General features: G+C 49.1%; 1 protein-coding gene across 1 annotated transcript in view; it reads right to left on the bottom strand.

The window, feature by feature from the left end:
• The window catches only part of NAA16 (N-alpha-acetyltransferase 16, NatA auxiliary subunit), a 772,708-nt gene that overhangs the window by 655,670 nt on the left and 103,918 nt on the right, over positions 1-13,120 (bottom strand). Inside the window, exon 3 of the mRNA XM_086934938.1 lies at positions 10,590-10,694. Coding sequence (XP_086791064.1) covers positions 10,590-10,694 — 105 coding nt within the window. The remainder of the gene's footprint in view (positions 1-10,589; positions 10,695-13,120) is intronic.

Genomic DNA, 13,120 nt, shown 5'->3' with positions numbered 1-13,120 from the left:
TAAAATAAATATAAAAAAAAAAAAAAAGTATTCGCGGTGCACCATCCATGGGTTGTGCACATGAGCTTATATAACTGACCCCTCAAAGAAAAAATGTATATTTATTTCAAAGTCTCTTCTTACTACTCCACCAGATTTCGCGAGAGAGACATATGCGGTCATCCGGAGCCCGGGCGCTGCTAACCTTCAGTACGTATAGCACCTGATCAAGCCCGGCTGCACAACAATCCTGGAGGACAGAAATAATATATAGACCCCCAGGAGTTGCTGCAATTTAACTTCTTGTTTGGAACTACGAACTAGACCTTCACCACCGGTCCTCCACCAGACGATCACTCTCGTCGCCAGGATTTTGTCTCTCATTCACGAGTAGCCCTTACACTTCAGACGGGTCGAGGGCGTCAACCACTTAGATGGCGAATGTCTGTGTGGCATCTGCAGAAAGAGGACTATAGGGAGCGTATGAATGAAGCGTTCGACCACTACCCAGCTGTTAATGTGTGGTCCATCTTGAGTGCCGCGACGCTGTAGGAGGCACTAAAACCCACACTGAGAGGGGTGTATATTTTCTGGTGTGCGTAGGAAGGAGCTATTGCAGGCGGAGGCAGGAGTTGAGGCGCTTAAACGTAGGTGCCGGAAGGCGGAAGGGGGCCTAGTCCGACGGCAACTAATCTTGGCACAACAACATTATGGGGCCCTTTTAATGGATGAAGCCCGACAAGCATGGCTGGCGAAGCGTAGTAGGATGTATCAATGGGGGGGACAAATACAGCAAGATGCTGCATCACCTATGCCAGGGTACCTTTCATGCCCAGGCCCTGCCGGAAGTCCTGGGTCCAACGGGGGCACCACTAGCCGAAACCCCGGCTATTGCTGAAAGCTTCGCTGTGTACTATGCGGAACTTTGCGCCCCGAAGGAATGCCTCACGGCTGCAGTCATAGATAAATTCATTGATGACCTTCCGCCCAAGGTCATGTCGGATGAGGTGCGGGACCGACTGGAGCAGCCACTGACAGATGAGGAGTTGGGCACTGCTCTGGGGAACTGAACCCCGGGAAGGCACCAGGACCAAACGGATTCCCCAGTGAATTTTTTAAAAAGTTTTTTCTACAGCTGGCCCCGCATTTTAGGCCGGTAGTGGAGGAGAGGCGGGAGCGTGGTTCGCTGCCCCACGGGACTGGAGGCACGCGGAGGTGGTGGTATTCCTTAAACCAGGAAGACCGCCAGAGCAGCATGTTTCGTACAGTCCCATCTCCCTCTTGAATGTGGAGGCGAAGGTTTGGGCCAAGGCATTGGCCAACCGGCTTCTGCCCCACATTAACACCCTGGTGCACCCTGACCAGGCTGGGTTTTTGCCTCAGGGCGACCAGGCACAATATCAGGTGAGCACATGTGGCGGTGGCGGCCAGCGGAGAACTGGGAGAGCCAGCTGCGCTACTGTTGGTTGATATGGACAGGGCGTTCGACTCCCTGAGCTGGGTGTACCTTTTTGCCTTGCTGCGGAGGCTCAACTTCGGCCCGCGCTTTCTTTCCTATCTAATGCTACTTTACACAGACCTGTCGGCGTCTGTGCGGGAGCGCTCTAAGCCCTGCTCTATCCAGCAGGGTACGAGGCAGGGCTGCCCCGTCCCCATATTTATTTGCGCTCGCTATGGCGCCGTTGGCGGCCTGGGTGCGTATTGATGCTCAACTTCGGGGTTTTGAATGGGCACTAGGCCTGTCTGACAGGATTGCACTATATGCGGACAATGTTTTTTCTTTCTCACAGTGGTGGACAGGACGGGCCGCGGCTGATTCGCATCCTGCACATTTTTGGGGAACCTCAGGACTCTATATGAATCCACGTAAGTCTACGCTGTGGACTCTGGGCTGTTGAACAGAAGTGGGAGAGTGGGTGTCATCGGCCCAGCTGGCGGTGAGGGGGCTGAAATAACTCAATCAATCATATCATTTGTAATGCGCACTACTCACCCGTGAGGGTCTCAAGGCGCTGGGGTGGGGAATGCTGCTACTGCTCGAAAGGGTAGGTCTTGAGGAGTTTTCTGAAGGTCAGCAGGTCTTGGGTCTGCCTTGGGTGGATGGGGAGGGTGTTCCAGGTCTTTGCAGCGAGGTGGGAGAACGATCTGCCACCTGAGGTTGCTCTTCGGAAGCGGGGGACTGTAGTGAGGGCGAGGTCGGCGGAGCGGCGCTGGCGGGTGGGGGTGTAGAAGCTGAGTCGTCTGTTGAGGTACGTTGGTCCGGTGTTGTGGAGTGCCTGGTGTGCGTGGGTGAGGAGCTTGAAGGTTATCCTCTTGTTGACCGGTAGCCAGTGCAGGTCTCTCAGGTGGGGTGTGATGTGGCTGCGGCGAGGGATGTCGAGGATCAGGCATGCAGAGGCGTTCTGGATGCGTTGGAGCGGTCTCAAGAGTTTGGCCGAGGCTCCTGCGTAGAGGGCGTTTCCATAGTCCAACCTACTGCTGACAAGGGCCTGGGTGACTGTTCTTCTCGTTTCAGTGAAGATCCATTTGTAGATCCTACGGAGCATGCGGAGGGTGTTGAAGCTGGAGGAGGAGACGGCGTTGACCTGTTTAGTCATGGAGAGGGTGGAGTCGAGGATGACCCCTAGGTTGCGTGCGTGGTCGGTGGGTGTTGGAGCGGTTCCCAGTGCGGTCGGCCACCAGGAGTCGTCCCAGGCCGAAGGGTTGGATCCGAGGATGAGGACCCCCGTCTGGGCGTTTTCCTGTCAAGATATACCGGCTGTTTCATTGGAGCGTAATCTGGTCCTGGTGTGGGAACGCAGCTGGGAAGATCTTAAGTCATGGTACCGCATGAATCTGTCCTTATACGGCAGATCGGCAATTTTTAAGATGGTGGCACTTCCCCGGCTTCTCTAGCAATTGCAGAATCATCCATATCAGATCTCACTCCGTTGGTTTAGGCAAGTGAATGCAGCGCTGGGGCACTTCCTGTGGGAAGGGGGAAAGGTGAGGGTGGCCGTGCGCACATGCTTTCTGTCCACCTATTGTGGGGGACTTGCGTCCTCGGATGTCCTCTCGCACTATCAAGCTTTGCACCTACTGGTCCTTAATGAGTGGTGGTATGGTGACAGGGGGAACCCGGCATATGCAGTTGAGAGGCAGATTATGGGACTCCATTCCCTGCACACAATACTATATTCAGCACCGCTGCGGGGGGTCATGGTCACCGGTCACGCGGGTGATATTCCTGATCTAGAGGCAAGCTCTGCGTCGCATGGGGTGGTGGAATACCTTGTCGCATGGGGTGGTGGAATACCTTGACTCATGAAACCCCCCCCTTTGGGAGAATGGGCGTCTACCTCAGCTAGCGGCACTGCAGGTCTTCCGGGGATGGGATGCAATAGGCATCTCAGTTCTTGGAGAGGTCATGAGGGGTCAGACACTTAAATCCTTTCAGGACCTGCAGAAGGAATACTTGATGCCGCGATCCCAGTTTTACCGTTACTTATAAGTTAGGCATGCCCTATCCCCTAGCTTAGAGTGCCTAGAGTCGCCGCCGGAATTCAGCCCCATAGAGGCGAAGGTCTTCATTGGTGATCTCGCTGATCGCAAAATCTCTTGAATTTACTAATCACTGGTCCCTCACTGTTCCCCTACGCTGCAGAGGCTTGAGTGCTTGGGAGGACGATGTAGGCACATTGGAGGAGGAGGATTGGACTGAGGCCTTAGCAGCCCTGCGGGGCGGCAATAGCGATGAGTCTATGGTTGGTGCAGTTCAAGTACCTACATAGGGTCTACTTCACCAGAGTGCGTCTGTGGAAGGCGGGTTTGAGCGCCTCCTCCATGTGCCTCCATTGTAATCAGGAGAAGGGCACATTTATTCATACGGTTTGGAGCTGTCCGTCTCTGGATCGCTTTTGGAGTGGGGTGTATTCCTGCTTTTTCGGAGGTTCTAGGATGGGAGCTCCTCCGCACTCCGCGGTTGGCCCTATTGCACATTCTGGAGGATGTTGGGGGTAACGTCTATGAACCACAGCCCCTACAACTGGGCTTTACCCTGGCAAAGAGGGATATCACATGGGCTTTGAAGGCACCTAGTGCCCCATCGATGGCCGCATGGAAGAACGAGCTGGAATTTTGCTTGGGGCTAGAACAACCCATTTTCATTGCTAGGGGGTGTCCACGCAAACACTATAAAATATGGAAGCAGTGGGCTGACTACCGGGGTCCTTTATTGGATCAGCCACTGGAGGTAGAGGCACGCTTGTCGGACTAATTAGCTCGCACCCTACTGGGCTGAGGGGGTGGGTTGGGGGAAGGATCAGAGGGACAAGCCTCTCCTGTTGTGACATTATGTGGTGGACAGGCTTATGTGGAATTGGTGCGATCTGGTGGGGGGGGAGGGGGTTTGTTACTAAGCGCTGGGTTGTCGCATGTAAAAGTCAAAGTCATTATCAATATATGGTTGATGTGTGTAGATGTCTCTGGGGTGCAGAGCCCTGCATGGTATGTGGAACTTGACAAAATATGTTTAAAAAAAAAACTATGCAGCGCACAAAGGATAGTCTGTGGAAATCAAGTTACAGGGTATATTTCATTCGCACAATACCAAGTGTTAATCTGCATTAAAATCTTTCTTTACATCGCACTTCAGAATTTCTAAAAAAAGTGCTTCATTAGTGCTTTCCCAATAGCTAATATATTCTGAAATAATTGTAAGTTCATTTACAGGTATTTAAATTTTGTTTTGTGCCAGAAAACAAAGTACATACTGCAGCCTTTCCCGCTCATGCTCCCAGTACGCAGCAAGATTTCCCCAAAGTTCACTTTACAAAACCCTAATTTTGCAGTCATAGAAAGTAAAGTAAATATCAACCTTCCTTTTAAATAAAAAGGGCAATAGCAATTTGTCAGAAAACATAGCCTGACATTGGATCCGAGTCTATGAAGTACAGAAAATGTGTGCCACGCTAAAAACAAAATGTAATGGGCTCTTCATTGCTCATTCGCCTTCTGAACTGCATGATTGATTAACTTGCACTGCCAGAGAAGCAGAGCCAGTCTTGTGTAGGAAACCTTTTCAAAGCAATACGGCACATAAACTAGCATACAAGGGAGACATCTGAAAACACACGCACCCTCAAAGAGAAAAAAATATATATTCCCAGAAAGCGAACACTTGTGGAAGAACACAGGGAGCCAGTCTGAAATGGTAACAAGCATTTACAATGCAATGGTTTTGCCTTTGTTAAAGTTAGAGCTATTGGCATTGCTCTTGACATTATTTTTATTTATGTTTTTTTTAACATAAATAAATGGCATTGTCATTTACAATGCCACTAGCTTTATCTATCGCAAATGACACACACAAACACACACAGAGCCCCCCACACACAGCCACACAGAGCCCCCCACACACACAGCCCCCCCCACACACAGCCACACAGAGCCCCCCACACACACAGCCACACAAAGCTTCCTACACACACAGCCACACAGAGCCCTCCACACACACCAACACAGCACAAGCAGGCAACAGGGGCACACGGAGGCACAAGCAGGCAACAGGGGCACACGGAGGCACAAGCAGGCAACAGGGGCACACGGAGGCACAAGCAGGCAACAGGGGCACACAGAGGCACAAGCAGGCAACAGGGGCACACAGAGGCACAAGCAGGCAACAGGGGCACACAGAGGCACAAGCAGGCAACAGGGGCACACAGAGGCACAAGCAGGCAACAGGGGCACACAGAGGCACAAGCAGGCAACAGGGGCCCACAGAGGCACAAGCAGACAACAGGGGCACACAGAGGCACAAGCAGACAACAGGGGCACACGCAACAGGGGCACGAAAACGGAGGCACAAGCGGGCAACAGGGGCACGAAAACGGAGGCACAAGCAGGCAACAGGGGCACGAAAACGGAGGCACAAGCAGGCAACAGGGGCACGAAAACGGAAGCACAAGCAGGCAACAGGGGCACACGGAGGCACAAGCAGGCAACAGGGGCACACGGAGGCACAAGCAGGCAACAGGGGCACGAAAACAGGCACAAGCAGGCAACAGGGGCACGAAAACTGAGGCACAAGCAGGCGACAGGAGCACAAGGAGGCACCAGCAGGCAGTGTCATAAGATGACATGCTGATCAGTATGTTAAATTAAGTATATAAAAAGGTATTTGCATGCAACAAATGTACTACAATAAAAGCCTCATGGGCACAGCTCACAAACGTGTTTCAAAACAAGCACCTCAAACAAATGGGTCTTGGCCACACAAATTAGCAATTGCCACAAAACGCTAGATTAGACAATAGGGCTTTGGAGAATGGGAAAAACATTTTTTTAATGTGCCCCTGAAAGGACATCACAAAACTTGGTAGTGAAAGAATGCGCATGCTTCAAAAAAATAGGGAAACATTGGAAACCTAGAGTAGCTAGAGTAGAAAATAACTACAACATGTTTTAACAATATAGAATTTGCTTGAAGAGAAGTGCACCTTGATGACAAGGAGTTGGTGGGGTATCCTACACTTACCTCACCTTGTTAATGGCCTTGGTTCAAGAGTTCTAGCTAATTAAAGCATAGTTCTGATAGACAAACGACAATGATCTTAAAGACTAAATACAAGCATTAGTTCCTCAATGGAGAGTGGGAGCCAGGGAGATCCATGACAAGCAAGGGATGTCAGACTAAACTGGCAGCTGAATACCAGTACACTTCAAAATGTAGACACCACATAATTCCCTGTCCTCTTCCATCTCAGTCTACTGAAGTGTGTACAAATGCAGATTTCATATTTAAAAGGAGCAACGAATTATTAGAAAAAACAAGAGACTTGGACCACTTCCTAATCAGAAGTGATCCTCAAATGTTGAGGCTCTGTGGGTAGATAAGGACAGCCAGCAGAAGCTACCACAAAGGAAGGAACATAATAACAGTTATTTCAAAGCCAAAGATGATATAGCAGCCTTTTAAGAGCCAACCACAAAATCTGAAAACTGGTGAGAGGAGAGAGTGGAGCAGAATGCAAACATCATTAAAAATAGCAAGGCATCAGAAGGGCCAATGTCTCAATAACTACATATACATTGAAAATGTTTTCTGCTATTTATACACCAAAGGAAATGTAGCTCAAAACAAATGTGACCAACTACAGTAGTTATATTATAGGCATTGTCTACTTTCTACAATTTTCCCACACACCATCTTCAATGGAATATTGCCAAGTGGTTGTTCAGTCCCAATTAAAAGCCAGTATGGTTGGAATGGGTGAACATGTTAACTAGAGAAGAACGGCACAGTGAAAGTAAACACCATAGTGCCCAGTCTCCAGCTTGTTTAATGCTTTACCATAATTATGCAGGAGTGTAATCAACAACTATGGCAATGCCAAAGGAGCAGAAAAAAAAGAAGATTTCGTACTACTTGACTAAAACTAAAGGGAGTATCAAAGGTCCCAAAAGTTGAACTCCACAGTGCAAAATCATGGCTAACTTCCTGAAACGCAGGAGGCGCTTCTTAAGAGCTGGTGAAATTAACAACAGAACCAATTCTACATTTCTACCCCTTCTTACAACCAAGGCAGCATATATTTAACAACGCATCACAAAATAACTTTTACTGACCAAATAGTTTAAAGAAGTGCTGCTAACACTTATGGCGACAGCATGCCCCGCAATTCGAATTAGCAGAATCACCCAGTCTTTATTTTCTCTAAGGTTTCTTTATCACTTGTATCCACGTTTTAAAGTGGAAAAATTACACTTTGTGGCGGCTGTCTTTCTCCAATCATTTCTGACTTATTTCAAAAGGAAGAGCATCGATTTTGGAATAGGCTAGAATGTATTAACACACATGCGTGTTCTTTTAACTTGATAAGCGCAAATGTATTTGACTGCTCTCACAGAGTATATGCTTTGGCAGAGATAATTACACCACTGGATATTACGCATGTAACAGTAGATATTATTTCGTTTTTCTAAAATAAGACAGATTGCCTTAGGGTCACTACGAGGCACTTGTGGATCCAGTTCAAAGCAAAAAATTGAATCATGGGTTAACGTAGTTAAGATTACATTCACTCACACTCATCACTCTGCCCAACCAGCCAGGTCTCCTCACATTTTATGAAGCGGAGGTTGTTGGCTTTGCTCTCAACATGGGGCTAATAGCATTTCAGGACTCAGGGCCCAAAGCACCAAATAATCTGAAGGTATGGTGCTGAATAAGATGCAAGACGGCCATTGTTACATTTCTAGCTGGAGTTTACTGAGGAACTAGCTTTTGCAATCAGTATGACCCTATCTTCTAGTGTGCTAAATTATACTGAATTTTCTCCTCCAATCTTACAGAAGTCAGTAGAGTACATTCTAGATTAGTAAGTGGGAAAAGGGAAAATGAGGGCCGGAAGAGGGACTGCGGACGCCGTGGGGGTTGCAAGGTTTAGCATGGTGAAGGTGTTGCAGGCGTGGGTGCGCTGAGCCAGGTAAGGGCTAAGACTCTGTGGAGCGGGGGAATGGAAAGTCATCACACGGTGTGTCCGGGACAGGGGAGGATGTGCGAGGTAGGGCTACATCGGTTTATGTAAGAAACGCTGGTAGCGCGGTGGCTCCGGGTAGATTGAGGTTCGATAAGTGGGTGGTGAAATCACGGGGAGAGGTGCCGGGGCGGGGAGGAGGCAGGCGAGAAACTGGCAATGTGGATGTGTGGAAGCGAATAGAGTGCCGGAGGGCGCTCATGCGGGGTGGTGAGTCAGTGACTGGACGCAAGCCAGACAATGGAATTGTGTCCGTCGATTGGCGGAGTCTGGCACACAGGCAAAAGAGGGGCGGTGGCCTATGGTAGGGAGGGTAGGTGGAGACCACAATCGCCTGGAAGCTAGCGATAACCTGAGGGGGCTGTAGAGTGTAAGCGGGGGAGCGAGGAACTGGGGAGGACGGGAAGTGCGTTTCGGGGAGAGCACGGTGAGGGCAACTTACAGCAGCCAGAAATGGCAAGGCGTGGAAAGTAGTTTCTCAGGTGGACCCAAGGCTCCCGGCGAGCTGCTTTAATCCGACGTCTCAAACCTGCTCAAAGTCCCGTTTTCTCCACCAAAAGGACCGCGACAGACCCGAAACAACACTAGGGTCCTACATTGAAGCCCGCCGCAGCCGTAACCTGGAGAAACGCGGCTCAAGAGGTGCGCCGGTCCGGACGCCTGGCCCAAGATGGCGGCGGGGCTCTGAGAGCTAAGTCCGGAGCCGGGAGGCCTGCCGAGTAGCGGAGGCAGCGGGAGGCCAGAGCCGCCGACCGGGACACAGCGCTCAACAGCCACTGGCCCAGAAACGAGGTAAGGACGGGAAGGGCATCGGCAAAGGTCCGGGGGGCACCCACGGAAGCAGAGGGCGCCAGAGGAGGGAAGGCCTGCTGTGCAAGCCGGCGCTCAGCCCGAGAGAGAGGTGAGGGTGCTCAGGGGCCCCGGGGACTGGCCCTGGAAGACGCAACACAGCGTGGTCCGTCCTGCACCGGAGGGACCCACAACGCCTGGTAGTGTCTGGCCCACGTCGGTAGTGCAGAGGGTCGGGGCCTTGGAGAGCGGCCCCGGAGGCACAGAACGAAGGGAGAAGCCTGAAGTGACGGGGCTTGACCTCGAGACACACACACACAGGAGAAACGGCACTGCGGGAACAGGGCGGCCCAGGCAGCGGTAGGGGGGCGGGAACGGGAGCCGAGGCAGCGGTAGGGGGCGGGAACGGGGCCGGGGAGACACAGAGAGCGGGAGAGGGGGTGGGAACCGGCAAACAAGCATTTAAAAAAGCAAGCACTCACCTGGACTTCTTCCGGGTGCCTTCAATGGCGGACCAGATTCGGGGGCGTTCCCGGCTTTCGCCTGACGTCGCGTGACGTCGGCAAAAGCCAAAGAATCTCAGGAACGCCCCCGTGTCTCCTCCGGCATTGACGGACAGGCCCCTCGTCCAATGGCTAGGCTCCATTTATGGAGCCAGCCAATGAATGACGAGGGCCGACCCAAAGCCACACTACAGTTCTCATTAGGTTTTCGCCTGCGCGAAAAAGCTGCGCAGAGCGCAGCTTTCGCCAGGCAAAACCTAAAAAGGCTGTGCTCCACTGGAGGGTCAGAGACATGCTGGACAGCCTAAAACAAATAAAGCCAGCAAATAGAATGCAAGCAAATGTGAGCTACAAAGCTATAAATCAAAATACACCCCTAGGTAAGCTTTCAGCACTTTCCCAATATATTTTTGCAATCAGACAGCTGCACAGTCTTGTATGCTTCGGCCTATAAATCAGGTCCTGGGTCGCTTGATGAGACAATATGTAGGCATCAGGAATGGTGTCTAGCAGTGACGCACACAGGAATTGTACACAAAATTCAAAATTATACCAGCTTTAAAAGAAAATCAAATTTCCTTAGCTGCTGGGCAGAGAATTCTCAACAAATCAAAAGAATGTTATTGCAGCAATACAAAAATAAAGTCTCATTTTATAGTGACAAATTGGATTTGGCGCACACAAGGATGAGTGAGGGTATCTGCCCAATGTGCCAATATTTTGATGGTAGAAGCAAAAAACACAAAACCTTATGATACAAGAAGTTTTTCCAAGATATTCTTTAGAATCTTAAAAAGGATACAAACATGACTCTTCACATCATTACGAAGTCCTTTTCGAACAAATTCATAAGCTTCTTCTTTCTTCCCCAAGCAATTCAAAGTTAATCCTTTCATGGCCAAGGTCTCTGCACAGAAAGGTACAAACTCAGTTAACCCTATACAATAAGTATGTTCAATATGGTCCAATATGGAAAGGAGAAAAAAATATTTTATGGTCATACATTAGGAAAAGCGCTGTCCTAATATCCAAATAGCTAAACAAAACATGTTCTTGTTCCCCGTGTATTGCTAGAAATGGTATCTTCTGAATGTAATGGTTAAATAATTGTGTCATATTTCCTTGCCAAACTTTAATTTTCCATTAAATGTAATTTTACTGTTTGTATTTTAGGAGCACAATTGTATTGTGTATATACCAATTTGTTTTTATTATCATGCGGTTTCAAAAACAAATAGGATTAAATAGAGAACAGCAAAGTAACAAGCAAAAAATGTGCATATAAAAATGCAAGATCATTTAGCAAAAAAAACGAATTCCGAGGAGTATAAACTAAGGCAGTGTGCAACATGCATGGTTCTGTACAACTCAATTCGCACCTAAAGATCTAGACACACTGGGCAGCACAATTTACATTTTTGAAATTAAATTGTTCAAGTGTGTTTACTCCTCTTCGGGAAAACTGGAGCTGATCACTGGTAGAACTATTTTTTTAAATATATATTTTTTATTGAGTTTGTGCATTTTCAGCTGCATTTGCATACATACACGAAGTCTCATTTATGACAGATACAGGTGGTATAATGCCAACAGTTCAACAGATCATCTGTGTAATACTAGCAGGAATATGATCAACTTAGTCTCTGTGACTGTTATCTAGTTTGACGTAACAGTCACAAATGCAGTAACAGTTGTATTATGTAACTGGTAGTCGCCATTTCACATTATGTGATGTAAATAGGCACAAATACAGCCGAAGTAATCTCTCGGCAGATTTCGCTCAGTTTTAACAAGTATAACAAAATGTAAAAGAAACCATAAAGAACATTGACCCCTCCCGCAGCCCCCTGCTCCCTTTCTTAAATTTGTGTATTATTGCCCTGCTAATACATTTCCCGTTTCCCCCCAGTTGCGTCATGTTGGCCTGTGTAATATCATGCCTGGCACAGGTTTGATAGTATGGTAACATGGGATATAGGTGCGTGACACTCCAGTGTATGTCGCCCACCCATGTGTTCCTCAGCCGATGTGGCCTCCAGAGTTCCCATTTGTAGTCTGCTGCTGCTCGGTTAAACACCCATTCCAGTGCTTCGCTATGTGAACTTGTCTCAGCCCCAACGTTTCTTCACGCCTGATGGCGAGGCTTTCCGCCTTTGCCCAAGCAAGTATGAGTGGTGCCATGCCTGTGCATGCGGTGGATCAACTGCCTTCCACCTTTTAGTGAGGAATCTCTTGGCCATCACTATCCCCAGATCCAGGAACCTGGATGTCACCTTGGCAGCGGCCGGTCTCAGGAATTTGTGTAATAAGTACACTGGCCAATCAAATGGTAATTCACGTCGTGTGCAGACGGGCGACTTCGCTCCAGTACACACCAATCCGGGGGCAGCTCCATAACATATGTATTAGGTCAGCTCCCACCTCAGCACATCTCCGGCATGCGCGTCTGTTCTTTTGAAATACCTATTGAGGTTAGCAGGTGTGAGATAGGCCCTGTGGACTATATATAGCTGAACCGCATGTTTCTGGGTATGCGTGTTGAGCTTTTCAATATCTGGGTCCACTCCTTGTTAGTGAGTGGGCGCCCTAGGTCTAGGTCCCATTTCTAGCGGAGGGAGTCTAAATTAATCGCAGCATGAAATCTAAATGACGTTGCAAACTAGCGTATGAGATGCCTGCCACGCCCATCACATGTAAATATTGGCCAATGAGGTGTGCCTGCGGTTCCATAGTCATGTCTCCCAATTTGGTTGTTAGTGTGGCTATCAGCGAGCGATGCACGAGAAAATGCCCTGGCGGTAACCACTCATCTTCCACTAGGGACGTATATGGTAGAAGTGCTACTTCTCGGTATAGATCCCCAGGGGTCTGGGCACTGCTCTCCTGCCACCCTTCAATTGCTTGCGCTGCCAGCACTGCATGGCCACTAGGGGACCCATCCAATGGAATTGCCGGTGAATAAGGAATCACGGCCCAGGTGATATATGAACTCCTCCAGAAACATTATTATGCCACAGCAAGCAACAATGGTCTAGGTGTCTTCACTTTCGAGCCAGGGTGGAAGAGCCCAACAATCCTATCAAGAGAGTAGGGGGGCTGTGTAGTCGCCGTATCTGTGCGGTGTCTATCGGCCAACCACTGGGTTATCCACTGCAATTGTGCAGCAAGGTAGTAGTGTTCTAAACAGGGCGGTGCCAAACACCATTGGTAAATAAAGCTTTTGCAGCTTCATTCTATGCCGTGCCTTGCTCCATAGGAAATCCCTAACCAGAGTCTTCAGTGCAGTAAAGAAGGATGCTGGAATATACATGGGTAGATTCGCAAAATAATACT

The sequence above is a fragment of the Lissotriton vulgaris genome, chromosome 8, assembly GCF_964263255.1.
Source record: "Lissotriton vulgaris chromosome 8, aLisVul1.2, whole genome shotgun sequence".
In the NCBI taxonomy this organism is placed as follows: domain Eukaryota; kingdom Metazoa; phylum Chordata; class Amphibia; order Caudata; family Salamandridae; genus Lissotriton; species Lissotriton vulgaris.
The sequence above is the reverse complement of the archived record's forward strand: the minus strand, read 5'-3'. Positions and strand labels throughout refer to the sequence as shown.